At 39.8% G+C, this 19,834-nt stretch overlaps 2 protein-coding genes across 2 annotated transcripts in view; one reads left to right on the top strand and one right to left on the bottom strand.

The window, feature by feature from the left end:
• Nucleotides 1–1,590: 1,590 nt before the first annotated feature.
• Nucleotides 1,591–14,887, bottom strand: LOC102959639. Its single transcript, XM_042977204.1, has 4 exons — nucleotides 14,865–14,887; nucleotides 14,043–14,616; nucleotides 13,670–13,833; nucleotides 1,591–3,050 (listed from the first exon to the last, which is right to left on the bottom strand). Exons 1-3 carry the CDS (start codon nucleotides 14,885–14,887, stop codon nucleotides 13,759–13,761), a joined length of 672 nt encoding a protein of 223 aa, XP_042833138.1. The 3' UTR covers nucleotides 1,591–3,050; nucleotides 13,670–13,758.
• Nucleotides 14,766–19,834, top strand: part of MAGI2 (membrane associated guanylate kinase, WW and PDZ domain containing 2) — a 1,321,708-nt gene continuing 1,316,639 nt past the window's right edge. Inside the window, exon 1 of the mRNA XM_042965265.1 lies at nucleotides 14,766–15,566. Within this exon, the coding sequence (XP_042821199.1) occupies nucleotides 15,266–15,566 (301 nt within the window). The 5' untranslated portion in view covers nucleotides 14,766–15,265. The remainder of the gene's footprint in view (nucleotides 15,567–19,834) is intronic.

The raw sequence follows: 19,834 nt of genomic DNA, 5'->3' as shown, positions 1-19,834 counted from the left end.
CCCTGGTACTTCAGTTACTTAAATGACTTCAATTCTGAAAGTGATAGGTACATTCAGAGTAATAACAAAAACTACAAGCTTCATTTAAAATTAAAGCTTCTGCACTCACCTAATCAGCTATGCAACAGAAGGCAGGCCTGCAGGGTACAGTATGGCTTGGACAGATATTCCCCTACTTTTCAAACTTGTCTTTCTTCCTCTCTGAAATTGCTAACTTGTACTGTTTCTGATCACGCCAGGCTTCAAGATGGTGGATGGAGGAGAGATGAAGGCATGGGCTGGTACTTTTGTAAGCTGCCATCATTGCTCTCTGGTTTGACAGGTGTCAAAGCTGACTCTTGTGTTTTTCTGTTGCAGGGTGTTTCAGTTCTTTGCAGTGTTTTCAGATCATTACTTCTCTCTCCATTCATTGGTAAGCATCCTCTCCCCTGCACTTCATTGTGATTTGGTTCTCAGTTCATCTCTTCATGGACTCTCTGATGGGATCCTACTGCTTATTAGGCAGCCCTTTTGGATAAAGTTCATTTAAGATGACCCCAGGCACCCTTATGTTTACTGCAGCATTATTTACAATAGCCAAGATACGGATGCAAGTTGCAGAGAAAGACAAATACCACATGATTTCACTCATCTGTGGAATTTAAGAAACAAAATAAATGAACAAAGAAAAAGAGACAAACAAAAAACCAGACTCTTAAATACAAAGGACAAACTGGTAGTTACCAGAAGGGAGGTGGGTAGGGGAAGAGTGAAACAGATAAGGGGGATTAAGAGTATGTTTATCATGATGAGTGCTGAGTAATGTACAGAATTGTTGAATCGTTATATTGTGCACCTGACACTAATAACACTGTATGTTGATGATACTTCAACAAAAAAGTTTAATGGCAACAACTCTATTAAAAAAAGAAAGAAAAAAATTAACTCCAGGCCAACTTTTACCCACATATATGTTGTCTATACCTTCATAATCTACTTATGGTCAATTATCAGTTACAAATTAAGTTACCTTTCAAAACAAAACTCTCTATTCTGTTGTCACAACTGGTATTTTCATATGCATATACAGATGTATTTTAATGAATAAAATTAAGTTCAAAGTATCACTGAGTCATAGTTATTTTGCAATAATGAATACAGACCATGAAAAAAGCTATTATGTGTGGTGAATATTATTTATTGCTTATTAAAAATATAGAGATCGCTAAGATAGACCAACATTCTTCCTTTATGGACCACAAAGTAAGGAATCAACTTAGCAAAAGTTGTTTTTCGCCAAGGACAGTGCAAAGTTTTATGTGATGCACTCAAGAGGGTATGGGGTCTAGAATCAAACATATGTGGCTTTAAACCCTATCTCTATTTAAAAAAAAATTTTTTTTAATGTTTATTTATTGTTGAGACAGAGAGAGACAGAGCATGAACAGGGGAGGGTCAGAGAGAGAGGGAGACACAGAATCTGAAGCAGGCTCCAGGCTCTGAGCGGTCAGCACAGAGCCCGACACGGGGCTCGAACCCACGGACTGCGAGATCATGACCTGAGCCGAAGTTGGACACTTAACCGACTGAACCACCCAGGCGCCCCTAAATCCTATCTCTATTATGTATTAGTTACAAGAGGCTGACCAAGTTCAATAAAGTATATAATCTCAGTTTCTTCTTCTATAAAATGGGAATAATAACAGCTCTAGCAAATACATAGTTTTGATAAATAAGTAAAATGTAATACATATGATGTATATCACATAATAACTCCTTATTCAGTGTTACTTAATTTTACCTTCAAACACTGGTCAAAAAATTTTTCTAATGACAGTGGTAGTTCTTCAGGTATTCACTTTTAAAACACTGATTTCTGAAGTTAAAAATAACATGAATATATACGTATATATATTTACATCATTTTCAGGTCATTAAATTATTACAAGGGAGTATTTAGCAAGTGCATAGAGGATGCCGTATTAAAATGGGGATCTTTGATTTACTATACACATAAAACAAACTCTAAACCGTCAACTATACTTTTTACACTGTATTTTCCCAGATAAAGCAAAGGAACCAGTAAAAATAAGCGAGGACTTCTACTGAATTAATCTTTGGGATTAGTAAACCAGGTAGAGAGGCTCTGGTTTTCAACCTAGTGGAGGAGACACAGACCATTAGAGAAAAGTTCTCCAAGTCTCCTGGGAGAAAAGTCTGTAAGAACTAGATTACATAGCCCTAGGGCTCTTATGATGCAAGTCCCATTGTTTAGATGTTCACAACTCCTCCTCTTCATCTCTGGCCAAGTTATTCTCATTAGTAGTCAAATAATAGTCAAGCTATTGCTAAGTGGAATGGCTAGTATTAGGACTGTATCCACATATTTATCCAATGAGAAACACTAGTATTTTTCCCAGTAGGTAGTGTCACTATGTCACTGTAACACTTCCTTATTTGTTTATACTCCTCTCATAAATATGCATTCATTTCAAGATTCTGGGTGTCATGCATGCTTAATATGCTTTCTCCGTGTAGTTAACAATGTTGTGAAGGATTAGGACAATCTTTTACCCTCTTATCTTATTTTTCTATTTCAACACAGATCCAGAAACTGACTTCAAGAGTCTACGGTATAACATCTCGATCACAGTCCTAGATAATGTCTTCCTCCAATATCTAAGATTCTAATATATGCTATGTTTAAATATCAATAAAACTTATTTGAATGGGCTTTGAGATCAATATTATTACTTTTCAGATCTCTTCAAAAATGTTAGTATTTTGTTCACAAATAAGCCAGTGATTATCTCTTCTTATGAAAAGTAAAGGGATTTGTGATATTAATGGGAAGTATCAGCATGAAATCATTTTTAATATATATAAAGGTAGTTAATATATTACATACATATACACACATATTTCCTAGGTCTGTCCACTGAAAAGACTTAGAAATAATGGCCCACTAACAGCAATAAATAAGTCAAAATATCCTATCTTGATTTCTAAATATGATTCTTCACAAAAGGGAACAGGGTTCCTTGGTGGGGGTAGGGAGGCAGATTCCAGAGCTGGGGAAGAGAAAAAGTAAGATAAATTAGAACATTTTGTTATATAAAGAAGCAACAAAGTATTCAAATAATCAAAAGCACATGTCAAAAGGACAGCAACCATCTTGAAGGAGCCCCCACAGGGCAAAGCAAACAATTTGAGCTTCAAAACAGACTATTAGTAGTAGATTCTATCCCATTAGATAAAATAAGAATCCAGGAGTACATATTGACATAAACTTTAAAGACAAGTAAAGGAACTGATATTAAAGACTTATACATTTATTCATTAGCTTAGTTCATTCAGTAAATTTGTATCATACAATTGTACCTCCAATGAATTCAAGGGGAACTTGTAGGGTGGAAAACACTTCCTGACTATGGATAAAGCCTAGAACATATGCCAATCATGTAGATACTTATCTCTTCAGACACTGAGCAAGTGCCAGTATACTGGAAACTTCCTGGGGTGGGGGAAGCTCCAAGTACGTATTTCCAATTCTGCATGGTTACTTTAATGTTATATCTCTGTCATCCCTTAAAGTCTGGTACTGCCGAAATACCCATATCCTCCTCTGACTGACCATGCCACACCTCCTGTAATTTTTCCTCACAGGTTCTCATCCAGCTATTCTACCTCTGCCAGGCATTTGGGAATTAGAAAAGCCCTCAGGTTCCAACTTAAGAAAGAACAGTGAGTTCTGGTACGTGAAATGTAATGAAGATCTCAAACATAACGACTACTCTAAATTAAAAAGAGAAACCAACAAGCCACATAAAACATGCTATTAAATCACGATTTTCATTAAATAGTACCTAGTTCTCCATGCCTACATATTTAAAAGTAGGATGGGGGCGCCTGGGTGGCTCAGTCGGTTAAGCGTCCGACTTCGGCTCAGGTCATGATCTCGCGGTTCGTGAGTTCAAGCCCCACGTCGGGCTCTGTGCTGACAGCTCAGAGCCTGGAGCCTGTTTCATATTCTGTGTCTCCCTCTCTCTCTCTGACCCTCCCCCGTTCATGCTCTGTCTCTCTCTGTCTCAAAAATAAATAAACGTTAAAAAAAAAAATTAAAAAAGTAGGATGAAAATCTATCATAAATATGCTAAACAGAAAAACTAAATTGAAAACTGTCAGAAATTAATATTTTTACAATATTTCTATGAGTGTAGTCTGCATTAAACATGAATGATTATATTTCATGCAACATTTTATTGTTTTGAAATGAAATAATGATAAACATCCTAGCAGCTACAGAATACAGCTAGAGTGAAGAGTTAATTTATGGATATCAACTACAATAAGTATGTCATACAAACTGTTCTGAAGATGAATGTTACATTAGTTAAGTCATAACAAAAAGATACCCCACTGATTTAACAATGATTTATTGTCTACTTATACTACTAGTATTAAACTATTTAGTACCACTAGTATTGTGGACCGTGTGTAGTCAGGTATGAATTACAATAACGTCCCTGTGCTAAAGAAACTCACTAGTGATAAAAGCAGATAGGTAAATCAATAAATGAAAAGCCCCAGTGCCGAGTGCACAAGTCAATGGTAGCACAAAGACTGAGTGACTCAATGGATGGTGGGCAGGAGAGAATCAGAGACGGCTTCCTAAAAGAGGGAATGCCTGAGGCAGAGTTTAAGAGAGGATTCAGTTAATCAGCCAAGAACAAATCAAGGAGAGGCTATTAAACAAAATAAACAGCTTTTACAAAGTCACAGAGGCACTGACTAGCATGGAGCATGGTGAGAAAGGATCAGGGCAGTATTAAATTTCAAGCAGGGTCCAAATTGTGGAAGACCTTATATAGATTAACCTAAGGGAAAGTATAATCGAATGCATAAAACAATACAAATGAAAATTACCTAGTCTCTGACATGGCAAGTTCCTAACTACTTAAGGTCCTAGATACTTCTTTTTCCTCTGTCTGAAGATACCTTCCTATAAAATTTTTGCAACTGGAGGTTATATCTCATTCAAGTCCTGGCTTAAAAATTACCTCTCAGTGATGGCTCAGAGCCTGGAGCCTGCTTCAGATTCTGTGTTTCCCTCTCTCTCTGCCCCTCCCCCGTTCATGCTGTGTCTCTCTCTGTCTGAAAAATAAATAAAACGTTAAAAAAAAAAATTAAAAAAAAAAATTATCTCCCAGGAAACACCTGTCCGTAACATCCAACTAAATTATTGCCACCCTAGCACACCACCTATTAACCTGCCATTTCTTTTTTTTTTTTAATTTTTTTTAAATGTTTATTTATTTTTGAGACAGAGAGAGACAGAGCATGAATGGGGGAGGATCAGAGAGAGGGAGACACAGAATCTGAAACAGGCTCCGGGCTCTGAGCTGTCAGCACAGAGCCCGACGCGGGGCTCGAACCCACAGACTGCGAGATCATGACCTGAGCCGAAGTCGGCCGCTTAACTGACTGAGCCACCCAGGCGCCCCTATTTTGTTTTTAAATCAATATAGAGATTAGAAACACAGAATAAATACCAATTTCACAACTTCATGTAACATACCCACATGCCCCTGATTTTTAATGTCTTTATTTGTAAACTAGACTGAGAAAATCGTGGAAATTGCTAAGCAACGTTTAATGTAGTACAGACTCTAGGGATTTGTTGGCTGGCAATCTTCCTTTTATCCTGTAACATATAAACACATTTTGTTCCCTAGTAGCCATAGGAATATGACTAAAGCAGAAGAAACCCTTTCAGAGATATTTGTGTTTTATTATCTCAAGGATAAATCTCTAATGCAAAATCATCAAGCAATATGACAAAACATACTGAAGGCATTTTGGAGAGAGCAGAAAAGGGGTTTCTAGCCCTTAAAATCATATGCAAATCTTCCTACCCTTGAGGAGAGACTACACTTGTCTTCAGGGAAAAGGGCTGGGAAGTAAATCTCCATTAGTATTGGGAAAACTTAAACTTCTTTTATTTAGCTTCCTGCTAAAGTGGGAGCTTCAGGGTATGTTTATATATAAACTGACATCCTTAAATATATTTTGGGGTCTTCAAGAGGAAAATGCAATGTTTATTCTTCTTGAGGTATGCAAGACATCTGAATAATGAGTTCCTGAACTTCAGTCACACAAATTACCAGTGTATAGGACTCTCTAAAAGATTAAAACCTATTGTCACTAAGTGAAGGAATTACTCCCTTATTTATTTCTAGTTCTATAAGGATACTGTTGACAACAGAAATAAATATTTAAATATGGCCAAAGGTAGGAAGCTGAATTATATTGTAATGAAAATGTCCTCAAAACTTTGAAATTTTATTAAAATGGCAGTCATTACACTCTAGAAGCCCTTAGTATATGCAAATTCTTTCATTAAGACTCAAAACTAGATGAAAGTCATTTAAATTCAGATCCTATATAACTACTAGTTGACCAATATCACAACCAATATTAACTATAGGTAAAATATTCATAATTGTCACTAAATAACATGGTCTGAAATTCATTAAATATTTATGTGATATTCTGAAATGTATAATATTTTTCATAGTACAGTTTTAGTTATTCAAAGTATATTTTGCATTAAACATATATTGAATACATTTACGGTATTAAAATTATGATAGTGGTCTTAAAATATCTGACAGGTTTAGGGTCAGTGAATTACTCAAGAAAAGGCTTAGATGTTTTGAAAAAGGACCAAGAGTGATCCCACCAAATTAACATGAGGAAATAAAGGCAGCAGTTGATCACATGTAATATTGCGGGCGCTTGTAAGAGGGAAGTAACAGGCCTATTCTGTGTAGTCCTGGTAAAACCAGATGTGGGGAATGTGCTAAAAGATTATTTACAAGTTGAAATCACCTGAAGATATTAAATGTTTATTTATTTTCAGAAAGAACCTCAAGTGGGCTCCATCTTCAGTGTGGAGTCTGATACAGGTATTGACCCCATGACCCTGGGATCATGACCTGAGATGACATTAAGGGTGGGACACTCAACTGACTGAGTCACCCAGGCACCCTGTTACTTGAAGATATTAAACAGATGATGGAGACCTGGTCCTGGAGTACTCATTGTTGATATCAGAAAAGTGGTGAAGACATTAATATTTAACAATTTAGCTAACATGGATCCACAACAAATAAGCCATGCTTTATAAGTAAAAATGTGCATCTGACCTGTTCTTTTTTTAAAAAATTGTTTAAGTTTTATTTATTTTGAGAGAGAGAGAAAGAGAGATTGAGCATGAGCAGGGGAGAGGCAGAGAGAGGGAGAAAGAGAATCCCAAGCAGTCTCCATGCCGTCAGTACCAGCCCAATGTAGCGCTAGAACTCAGCAACCCTGAGATCATGACCTGAGCTGAAATCTAGAATGCTTAACTGACTGAGCCACCCAGGTGCCCCACATTTGACTTGTTCTTCATGAAGCTATGCTAGCATCATGTTACCACTTCTTTCTCTTGATATCCTCATTTTTATGGTCTATAGTTGTGGAATGCATCATTCTCTCCTTGGGAAGCACATTAAAATTTTGTTTTTCACTCATCTTCTACTCAATCCCTTAATGTCCACTTTCCTTCGGATTACAGACAATGACTTGCCAAACTTCCTAATTCTTTTACTGCCCTAAGATTTCATTGAGATTAAGTTGGAAGATTAATCTAATTCCTTTAATCTAAAGGAATTAAATGAATCCAATTTTTCTCTGACCCATCTTAACTACAATTTTCTCTTAAAGAAACTTAAACTCCCTCTTTTACTTTTAAAAATATTCTCAATATATAAAACGGGAGATAACTGTCTCAAAACCTTAACAGCTTTCAAAACTTCTTGCTGTTCTTGATCTTTTGAAATACATTCTTAAATATTGGGTTTACTTTACTAGCATCAGTTGATTCTTTGCTTAATAGATACATTCTCATATTAAATACAATAGATAAATATTCATTGTAGTTTTTTTTTCCCTAGTACTATATTTCTCTTTATTCATTCAACCTCTGTGAGGAATACAAACATAAGCCATGTTATTAAAAAAGTTGTAGCCTAGAATTGAGGTTGAGGTAAGTCTAATTTTATAATAAAAGGCAGAAAGAAGTGTCATGAAAAGAATCAGGTTGCATTTCATAGGAGTTCAGCAGACACGATAACTTTCAGCTGATTATATATAAGTAAAAAAGTATACAAGAGATTTATTTAGGTTGGACTTTCAAAGAATTTCATATCCAAGCAAATGATTGGGCTTCAGTGGATCTATAAATAAATGAAATGATATTTAATATTTGGAAGATATATCTTATGTGTATCTGTGGTAGAGCAGCAGGACAGAATAAGATCACTAGCCTTCATCATATTCTGAAAAATACTCACGACACACAAAACGGTTAAAAGTAAACCACACTACAAAGAACAGTATTTGGAGGTTTCAAAACTATTAAAATTAGTATGAGTAGAAATACATTCTTATTACCTCCAATTATTCATAAGTATTTTTGCTTCTCAGTAAAATGGCTAAGGAAGCATGATGAAGTTTCCCTTGAATTTTTTGAAATATGCTTTTCCAAACACTAGAAAATACATCTAACTGTTCCTTACCATTTCAAAAGAGAATATGTTCACTTTCTTTCCATAACTTTCTTTATACCTAATGTACACCATTGACAAAGTTGAGTTTATGATCATACTGTCCCTTTATGCTTCTTCCTTGCAATGGAAGCTTTTGTCATTTTAAACTAACAACAGAAATGATAAAAAAAAAAAAATAACAGGCAAGATTAAAATATGGGCTGTAGAAATGATATTAAAAATCCATGTAGGATATTTTAAGTTTACTTTAAAAATTTTTGATGGGAATTGATAGGAAACTGAAGACATATCCTAAGATCTATAGAGAAAAAAAGGATAAATTGAGAAGTGGATTTGGAAAAGAAAAGGAATAATAATATTAAAAAAAGCAGTTAGAAAAGAGTGTTTTATAGATAGTTTACTGTAAGGATGAAAGCATGAAAAAAATGGTAAAATGGTTTTAAAAGATTTAGAATCACGAAGCAGAAAGTGACAAATTGAACTGCTCATTTAATAATAAAAAGTGGGGGACAGATATAGCTACTTGATGGCATGAAATTGAAGTACCTGAATTTCTGAAGTGTTTAAAAAAATCTAGTAAGGAGGGTCTAAAAGTATAAAAAGGTATGAAACAATCTTTTGGGGTTTAGTAGATTGTGAACTGATGATGAAAGATTGACAGGCACAGAATAAGTAAAAAGCAAAACAAAAAGAAAGATAAATTCAGATATTGACATGTAAGAAGTACCCCTGTATAGTACTTCATGAAAAGGTATACATTTTCAGATCCAGTATTAGCTTGCTGTGTTTTGTGAATACGGTAAATAGGCAGCTGCAGTATCCAGCGTTTTTACTAAAGTACCCATTATCTTTTACCAAAAAGATTGCAATCACTTCAAAGCTACAGAACAACAACAACAAAATATTATAATGTTTTCATTTATTGAGCTGGTCAAATTTCTCCATACATTGTCAACTCTGTAGTTAAGGTGAAACAATTATTTAAATGTTTTTGCAGTTCTCTTTCCCCGATTTGTATATAGTATATGGTCCAGGAACTTCACACAAAAAGGCGCTTTATAAAGACCAAAGTCACATCATTCAGAACTTTCTAGCAACTAAAATGATCTAATACCCTCAGACTTAAGTAGTCAAATTTTACCTGTCCCCACATCTTTTTGCACAGGGCTAGGTGACTAATTGACAGTACTATTCAAGAGGAAGTTCCTGCATTACAGACATTAGACCATATATTCTATCCCAATCATATAACCGATACTGAAAAATAAGATGGTTCTATGAAATGCAGAAATACAATCAATGGACATTAATTCTAGATCAAAATGAAACAATTCTGACCCTTCCATACAAATTTAATTGATATAAATCTAAAGTTACCATCATCAAAATATTTGAGGTTTTCAGGTAAGAAGAATTAGCACTATAATGTAATTTGATAAAATACCAATGAAATATGCAGTTCTGTGCAAGTGTTTGGAGGCATCTAAGCCCTAAACCTTCCTCTCACTAACTTCAAGAAGCTTGATTTCTCAACATTCAATCCTTTCTTTGGAATATGGTCTTTTTCCCTGATCTTTCCTCTCTTCTCTGCCTAGCAAAAGATTTTGTAAACTGGAGTTCAGTGTTTTTCTCTTCTCACATTTTGCACAGTTCTGGGTAAGGCTGAAGAGCCAAGGTTTCAAAGTGTGCCCACATCTATCTTTGCAGTCCAAATTCTCTTTCTAGGACTTGGGCTTGCATATCTAGTTACTGGACTTAAGCTATAGATACCCATGGAGTCACCAGGCTGGGCTAAGAAACCAGCAGATAAACATAGCAAATCCTTCTGGAACATCTTTTAGGCAATGTTTTGGGAGAAAAATCATATTTAATATCCATATAAATATGAACCTATTACAGAGCAGAAAATTCATATGAATTTTTAGATAAAAGTGGAGGACGTCAAATAAGATTACTCTTGGCTGGGGGTGGGATAAGTATATCATTGTTGAGAGATATTTTGATAGAAAAGTCTGAGAAGCTTGGTATTATGCTAAGTAAATCTACCTTATAAATATGGATTAGTATATTTGTGTGTGAATACTGAAGCAGAAGTGAAAGGAGGTTTAATAATAGGAATGATCACAGACAAACTATGGAGTGTGTCAAGTTAATCCTCCATTGCCATTATTACACCAATACCACCTCTCAGACCCTGTCCCAAGCTCTTGAAGAATCTGGCTTCTTTTCTTAACCTCAGCCTCACTACTAAGCATATTCTGTCTTTTCTTCATCAATAAGTGCTCTTTTTCATTCCATTCCTTAAGACATTAGTATATGTGTAAAGAGATAATCATTACATACTGAAGATAAAAATTCATATTAAGGTGGTGGTCATATAATGAAATTTTATATGCTGTTACTTTGGACATATCTGTTATTAGGTAGAATTCTGCTGAGCATTTACATTGTGCCAGAGAATGTGCAAGGGGGTAGGAATGCGTTTCTTTCTTCAGCTTTTAAGATTCCCAAACTCTTCTTTAATAGAATGCAATATCCAGTGCCATGTTCTGCACAAAGAGTGTCAGCAATGAAAAAATTCATTCTTGACACAGGTATCAAACTCAGAAAGGGTAAAGCAGACAAGAAGAAATAAAGCAAATGTGAAGGGTTCCAGAAGAGAAGATAATCAAATTAGTCTGAATCTAGCATTTCAAAATGATTGTTATTTCAGTCATACTTTTCATAGTGCTGTAAACCTGAACAACTAAGGACTCACAACTATTTGCTTTCATCTCTGAAAAGTTAGCAAAGTCAACTGATCGACAATTTATTTGATGACATTGTATCTGACAGAAAATGCTGTTTTTTCACTCCTAGGAAACAACCTAACAAGTCCTCAGAATACATGTAAATTTCTTTTTCTTAAAGAAAATACACCCATCTTCTTTTTTGCTGCCACATTTCAGTGCATTTAAATTTTACATGATGCTCACACAACCTTGTCACATAAATCATCACCTTTTTACAGATGAGGGAACAAGTTCTGAGAGGCTATGTGATTTAATCAAGGTTATATGGCTAAAGGCAGGATCCCAATTTCTGAGTCCCCAGATGGTGCTCTCCTCAGGGTTCTATAAGACCCTTTTACACCTGTAGTGGTCAAGATCCAGGCAGGAGACAGAAATAACACCATCACTAAAACTGGGAAAAGCTAATATAAAGCGTTAACTAGTAAAAGGAGACTGACTACTAAGCGAGGAGATTACTAACAAACACAGGAGTAGTGGTTTAGGGAGCAGCCAGTACTTCTGGGGCTGTGGGAAAGTACCCAATAACTTAGGTAATAACTTAGAAGAACCATGCTCTCATCCCTGTCCTCAATGCTACCAAGCCAGAGACACAGACCTTACTGGAGATAATGTGTCTGTGGCCCAACCTATGGCAGTGAAATTCATTAGGTGTCACAGTCTGGGTTGGTGAGGGAACCACCAGCTGGGGTGCCAGTGAAACTTGCTAGGAATGCACCCATTGGGAGGCCAGCATGGCTTATTGGGAAGCCACACACTGGGGAATCAGCCAAACTTACCTAATGATGTGAAACACTGATCTCTTGCACACCACAAGCCAGAAAGCCACCCACTGACCACACAGGAGCAAGAAGAAAAGAAGAGGCCCCCCCTTTTTAGGCAGTGTCCCTCTTGCACCTTCTATTGACAAGTCCTAGCATTGGGTTGAGAACAAAGCAATGTTTACAGGTTCTAGTTCTAAATATCACAGTTCAGGGCAAAGATGAACTAGAAGCTGAGAAGCATGAGACTGTTGGCACATAGCTCAATGACTCTCTTGGGTTCTTGAGGGGGAAATGCTTTTATACCAAACTCCTACTCCATTTGTCGTCTTCTTCGTTTTTTTTCCCCCTTATTACCACTACAATGAAATGCAGACCCAACCTTTGAGGATGCTATGTACTGACTTCTGGTAAGACACATGGTTAAGTGCATGAGGAGAGCACAATGCAGTGAATGAGACCAGGTCTGGAGCCAAAACATTTGGGTCTGAATATTAGCTTCACCACTGACTAAATTAGCAGCCTGGTAAAAGTTAATCTCTGTATGCCTCAGTCTCCTTATCTGTAAAAGGGGATGATAATATTTACTTTATAAAGATGATGGGAAAAATAAATGTAAAGCCTATACAACAGCACCTAGCACATAGTTAGAATTCGATAAATATTAGTATTACCCATACGTGTTAGTTTGTAATTGGTGTTTAAAAATGCATATTCAGTTCTCATTTTCAATTTCCATGTAGGTCTGTATCTCATAATGCTAAAACCCAACTTGTTTGGGTGAGACTGGGCTAAGCACCAAAAAACCTTGCGGCCTCCTGGGCATTGCCTTCAGCTTTGATTTCAGATCCTGGCACTGCCCCTGGCCCACTGAACAATCCTCACAGCAGAAGCCAACCCACTGGGGATCCATCGTCTCAAGGGAAAAAAAGATACATGTTTAAATAAATCATCTTTCTTCAGTAACTCTTCCAGCTGACTAAATTTGATTCCCCTCTTCCCCAAACAATGAGTTACACTTGCGAGGAAAAGAGGAAGAAATTACTATTTTTAGTGCCTACCCACCTGTACCAGGCAAGCACTTTGTATGCATTACCTGATTCATCCTCATCATATCCTATCAAATTAGTACTTTTAACCCTGTTTAACAAATAAGGAAAATGAGGCTCAGAAAGGTCAAATAATCAATTCAAGATCACCTCTTGGTAAGCAGCAAAGCCTCAATTCAATTCCGGTCTTTCTGTTTGGGTGGACTACACGTTTTTAACTGTGCCGCTTGCCTCCCACACTCTCTTCATCTCAGACATCAAAAACCTTAACTGCTCAGTCGTTTTCGTACTTTGCTTTAAAGAGAAGAGTGGGTGTGCAACTTTTTTTTTCTTTCTCAACCGTATCATTTTTAAGATACAGCAAATGAAATTCATTTACTAGTCACAGGAATTTAAAAAATTATTCCTAACATCTTACACGAAATTAGCTTTGAATGAAAATCAGCAGCCCTACTGAATCTCTGCGCGCCTGTCCTCACCTCTCCTCCAGGCTGCAAACTTGGTGAAGGGAAAGGAAGCCCGTGGTGGGCCTGCGAGCTGAGCTCCAGCCCGGATTCTGCCGCGGTGCTCAAGTTCGGTCGGACCCTTCTTTTCCTCCTGTGGAGCAGGTAGCTGTCGGGCCAGGACGTCTTAAGGTTTCTTCCTAAGGTACAAGCCCGAGTCTGAGGCTCTCCTGGGCGAGGATGTGCCCCAGTCGTGTCCGCCACAGCTCCTGGGGTGAACAGCCCGTTTCTCCCAGGAAGCTGCCAAGACCACCTTTCTCCCGCCCCAGCCCACAGCCCCTTGTGCTCCGCGTCTCCCAACCAGGAAAAGTGAAGCCCCTTCCCCTGGGACCCTGGAGTAGCCTCTCACCGGACAACTCCGCCCCTCCGCTGAGTTCCCGTCCCGGCCTGCACCCCGCAAAGCGATGCTCAGCCTCCCCGCCGTCTGGGTAACCAGCCTGCACTTCCCCAACTTTCCGCTTCTCCGAGGGGGAATTCTGAGAACTCTGCAACGAGTTTGACTGCACACAAAGCACCGCTCAACAGTGAACTCCTCCGCCGCCTCCCGACGCCGGGAGCTCAGGCCTCCCCTGCAGTTCCACGCCGCGTCCCGCCAGCTGGGCTTTCCCACGGCGGGGTCCCGGGCCGGGGGGGGCGGGGTCGCAGCGGTCCCGCCGGAGCCCCGGGCTCGGGGGCGCGCCCCAAGTCCGGGTCTCGCTTTTTCTGCTCCCGTCGAGTCCCGGTCTGAAGAAGTCCGGACGTCCTCGCGACGCAGTAACCTAGCGCGCCGCCCGGCCGCGTGGAGGCCGAAGAAAGGTCCGCACAGGGCTCGCAGCCCTTCCTGCCGGCCTCCCCACGCCGGGCCTCGGCTCCCCTCCTTTCCCGCTCCCGCCTCTTCTCGTAGGCTGCCAGGCGGACCCAGCCTGCCTCTCTCTCTGCCTTCACTACCGGGTCAAGCTGCGGAGGGAGGGAGCGAGACAGCGGCGAAGCGGCTCCCCACCCGGCGCGCGCGCGCGGCCCTCCTCCCGCTCCAGCCTGCTCCCTCCTCCCCTGCCTCCTCCCCTCTTGCCAGTACAGTACAACTAGTACGCACACACTCACACACACACGGACCCTGCTGCTGCCACTGCAGCTACCATGGATATCAGCTAACAACACACACCCAGGCGCGCGCGCGCGCTCCCACTCGCACCACGCAGGAGTGGCCCCCGGCATCCCTACCCTCCTTCCCCACCCCCACCCCACTCGCTCACCAGCTCGGCTACTGCTCGCTCAGGCTGCCGCCGCCGCCGCTGCCGCCGCCGCCACCACAGCTCTCCTCTGCTGCGGGGCCACAGCCTTGAGTGTCATTCAAGGGACAGCACAACCTCACCCAAGCTCTCCTACCTCTGCCCAGCCGTCCCTCTCATCCTCCCCCTTCATCATCCTCACTCCATCCAAAGAAGAGGGAAAGCACCGAACAGAAGGGGGAGGAAGGCAAAGTCTGCTCTTCTCACCTCTTGGCCCCCTTGCTCCTGCATCCTCATTCTCTCACCACCAACTCCCCTACCCCAGAGGAACCCCTCAGGAGCTGAGGCGACTCACCCCACTGCCATGTCCAAAAGCTTGAAAAAGAAAAGCCACTGGACTAGCAAAGTCCATGAGAGTGTCATTGGCAGGAACCCGGAGGGCCAGCTGGGCTTTGAACTGAAGGGGGGCGCCGAGAATGGACAGTTTCCCTACCTGGGGGAGGTGAAGCCCGGCAAGGTGGCCTATGAGAGCGGCAGCAAGTTGGTGTCGGAGGAGCTGCTGCTGGAAGTGAACGAGACCCCCGTGGCGGGGCTCACCATCAGGGACGTGCTGGCCGTGATCAAACACTGCAAGGACCCCCTCCGGCTCAAGTGTGTCAAACAAGGTGAGCGCAGCGGCTTGCTCGGTGCTTTGCCAGGCGGCTGGACCGCTCCAAGCGCAGGGCAGTGGAAGGGTGGGCTCGCGTGTGGAAGGGGGTGTGTGGCGCGACAGTGGGGGAGGTCGAGGGAGTACCCGGCAGAGCGAGTGAGCTTTGCGGGGGGTCCGAAAGGGGTGCTCAATGGAAGGGAGGGACAGGTTTGCAGTGTGGCGTGCAACTTTGCGCAGTTATATCCTCCACTTTGGAAGGTGTTTGGCCTTGTGTGACCTCAGAGGTGCGGGCGAGCTCCCGGGGCAAATTGAATGTGCGTCAGTGGCACAGCCCGCAGTGGATGAAGAGCTTTTGGGGAAGGAAAGGAAGGAAGGACGGAAGGAAAGAAGGCACGAAAGAGGGAGGGAGGAAAGGGGAGGAAGGAACAACTTGAGGGTGCAGCGGCATCACCAGCAGGGCGGGGAGGAACATGGGGTGGCGGGGCGAGTGGAGAACTACGCCCCCCTTTTCAGGAGCCGGACGGGAGACGCCTTGGTCCTCAGCCGTCCCCTAAGGATCCCTCCTTGAACCTCTAGGTGACCAAGAAGGGAAGGGACAGATTGCTTTGGGCGCTTTGACGGGTCTTCCTTAACTTTTTCCCTGCTTCGCTCCTCTGTCCCCCTCCCCCGCCCACGGTCGTGTCATGTGGGCACCGCGCGTCACGTGCGCACTGACTAACCCCAGTGCTCACCCCGAGTTGGCCGGCGGGAGAAGGCTCGAGAATGAGGCGCGGCACTGGGAGCGGGTTCTAGCGTTGGGGGGTCGGAGGAGAGAAACGGTTACCCGAATGTTCTCTCCTCAGGGGTTGTTGCCCTTGTTGGGTGGAAGTTCCCTCTGTTTGGGCTCCTTTGGCTTCCGATTTGAGGGGTGTGTTGCTGAGGAGCTGGGTGGAAAAGCCAGCTGGTTTCAGCTCAGGCTCCCTCAGCTTCAACCTGGCTTGGATGAGCCTCACGTGAAGGCTGTGATGGGGGGGACGTAGGGAGACTGGGATCTTAGAGAACTCTCCTTAACTCTGTTTTTGCTGAAAGGAGAACAGGGTCCTGAAGGAGGGAAGAGTGAGGTGAAAGTTTCTCGGAGAGAGGACCAAAGTAGCGAATCTTTGTTTTCCTCACGTGATTTGTGTATGTTCTGTAGCTCAAACGCACATCTCATGTGCTGTGTGTATGTATATATGCAAATTCGTATCAGGCTGAAGGCTTCTTATTGATGATTTTACGTGTTCGTCCTGCCTCAGAGATGGAGTTGAGCATGCCATTGCCCGAATTTTGAACAACCCCATAATCTTACTACATGGCCGACCATCGAGAAACACTCGTAGGGAGATGTTCTTCTCTATAAAGTCAGTTTGAAAAGTAAGCAAATGAAAAAAGTCTCTGGCAAAATTTCTTAAATTTCAATTGCCATACGAGAAAACGTTTTCGTTGGGGAATCTTCTGGCTTATTACTTGAGATAGGCTAATGTAAACATTGGCTTGTAGGTCAACATAGCTCAGTACTGTGCAAAACTGAAGATTTATGAGTTAGGGAGGAAGGCAAAGAGAGTATCTTGGTATTTTTCAGTATAACACACCAGAGGCTCAAATACAGGGATTCCTGCTAACTTACGTGATGTCGTAATATTATCTTACAGCAGTAGTTAACAAATGTAAGGTTCTGGTTTTGAGTCCAAGAAACCCGCCACACGATTAATGAGCGCGCTTTTATTGGCAGGAGCTTGGTATTTGTAGTGGGAAGTGATGGCAAGAGTTAATGTGTTGTGAAATTGGACTAATGATAGCATCCTGATGAAGGAAATGATTGTCTTATTATGATTTGCAGTGTTGCCCACATTTAATGTTGTGTTCTTTCTGAGCCCTGTATTTTGAGTGGGACTCTGGCAAAGTGTATCTCTAGCAGTAAGAATGTATTCAAAAAAGAAAGAAAGGGAGATGATTGAGCATTATAGATATATTCCATACAATCTAATAGTAAGACTTAACTTGGAAAAGTGAGGGCATGAAAGCTATCATTAAATAATGAAAAGCTTTTAAGTAAGAAAAGGAATTTTGACTATCTTCTGATAACACCATAGGACAAAACTAAGGTAAATTTATAGAACAATTTAAAAGATGAAACATCTTTGCCTGTGTTAAGAACATGAGCTTGCTAAAAGAAGAGAGAGAAAAGGAGGAAGAGGAGGAGAAAATGAGCTTTCTAACATAACGTTTCAAAAATCTGTGGACTGGCCATATTGTGAATTCATGAGCCCCCTTCATTTGGGGTCTTTATGAAGAGGCCAACGTGACCAGATGCCAGGATTCCTATGTAAGCTAGGAACCTAGACCAGATGCCATTTCAATCTTGCAATGGAAGATTTGATCGAAGGTAGTCTCTGATCGCCCACCTTCTCTATAATATTTTATTTGAAAGAGTATTGCTTTTAGAACTCATGGAATATATAAATATAAAGTGATACATAAAGGGGAAAAATCTCTTTTCTTTCTTTGTTAACTGTTTGTTTCTGGGCTTCACTGGGTCATTGATGATTGATGCTGGTAATGATGTTCACAGAGCCTCCACAGGAACCTGGTTCACAACCTGAGTTATTATTGACCAAGAAAGAAAAAAAAAAAAAGCCTCACTTAGCTTTTGTGGAAAATATAATCTTATTGTATATTCTTCTAAATATCATCATTTATATATACTATTCCCTTGTTGAAACCATTCTTTCCCTTGTCAAACAACAGATAGGTTTATTTTATTTATCATTGTAAGCAAAATGAAGATTTCAGAATGTTAGATAATGGTACCTGTGTGTCTGGAGTTTTACTATAGATTTTACTTGCCAGAAAAATATTTAGAAGCTCTTGGCTCAGTGTTCTTATTTCTGGAAAAGCAACAAACTGGCATAGCTGAAAACCTGAAACATTGTTTGTTTAGCAATTTTATTTTTAAAATGTGAATGAGATGATTGATTTCTGAATATTCATTTAAACATTGGGTATTAAACAGAAGCTACATACATAATCAGGTAAACTAAGGCAAATTTTCCAAAGAAAAGTAGACATTTAAATAATAAGAATATTAATAAAAAGCGCACCAGATAAAATTGCATTGTTTACTCAATTTTTATTTACTTGTTTGGCTAATTTAACATTATAGTTGTCATAATTTTATTTCCTTTTTACTTTTATTTTTTATTTTAGCACTTTATTTTTAAGCATTTTTGAAAAAATTAAGTTTTTAAATTTTAATTCTAGCATAGTTATACAGTGTTATCTTAGTTTCAGGTATACAGTATAGTGACTTATCAATTCTGATAGTTGTTATAATTTTAAATTATAACTTTAAAAGAGGACAAAGTATAGGATTTTAAGATATACTAAACAAAGTAGATGTATCGTAATTTTTCTGCATTGTTTAAATGTCTTTAAAACCATTCTTAGAAGCCATTTAATTAAATTCAAGCTGCTTTTAATCCACACAGTGATGAGTCATATATGAAAAATACCATGTATTGTCACATCTAATTTGTTTTTATAAACTCTGACTTTTTAGTTTATAATAATAAACTTTCCTCACCAAAGCATTTAATTCTAAATTAGCAGATCTGTTCCATGATCTCATTAGTGCAGTAGACCCAGTTGAAGGAAGTTTCTTGGAGTGATTTTGAGATCTTTGCTGAAGTGCGAAAGGTTTTTCTTTCTTTCTCTCTTTTTTTAAAGTTTGCCACTAAAGTTCACAGCAGCCAGTTACATAGACCATTGTGTCCTACATTCCTTGCACTATGGCTGCCACTGCGTCTAATCCCACATGGAGACCTACATAGCCTGGACTTATTTTCCCATTTAGGATCTTACAATGGAAAATAAAAGGCAAAAAGTTTTCTAATTCTTCCCATGTGGAAGAAGGGCCAAATAAGGCCTTTGAAATTCAGTTCTAGAGATGTACGTTGCTCTCCCTCCTATTGCTTCTTTCAAAGCCTTCTTCAAAGGAAAATAGATCCACATTTATTAGGAGTTATGCTTTCTTCTTGACTGACTTCAGGCTAGTATCAGTTAAACCTCTGTGCTACTTTTTATTTGGAAAGGTAAAAGCAAATCATGTCAAATTTTCTCCAATAAAGATGGACTTTCCTTCATAAAAATTTAAGGTATGTGAATTTTATTGACCAATAAACAATCAAACTGTTAGAACAATTTGATCAGTTAATTATTTTAGAATAAATTATCTTTAATGTTTTGGAACCAGGTTAATGAGACAAT

Source organism: Panthera tigris, chromosome A2, assembly GCF_018350195.1.
Source record: "Panthera tigris isolate Pti1 chromosome A2, P.tigris_Pti1_mat1.1, whole genome shotgun sequence".
Taxonomy (NCBI): Eukaryota; Metazoa; Chordata; class Mammalia; order Carnivora; family Felidae; genus Panthera; species Panthera tigris.
The sequence above is the reverse complement of the archived record's forward strand: the minus strand, read 5'-3'. Positions and strand labels throughout refer to the sequence as shown.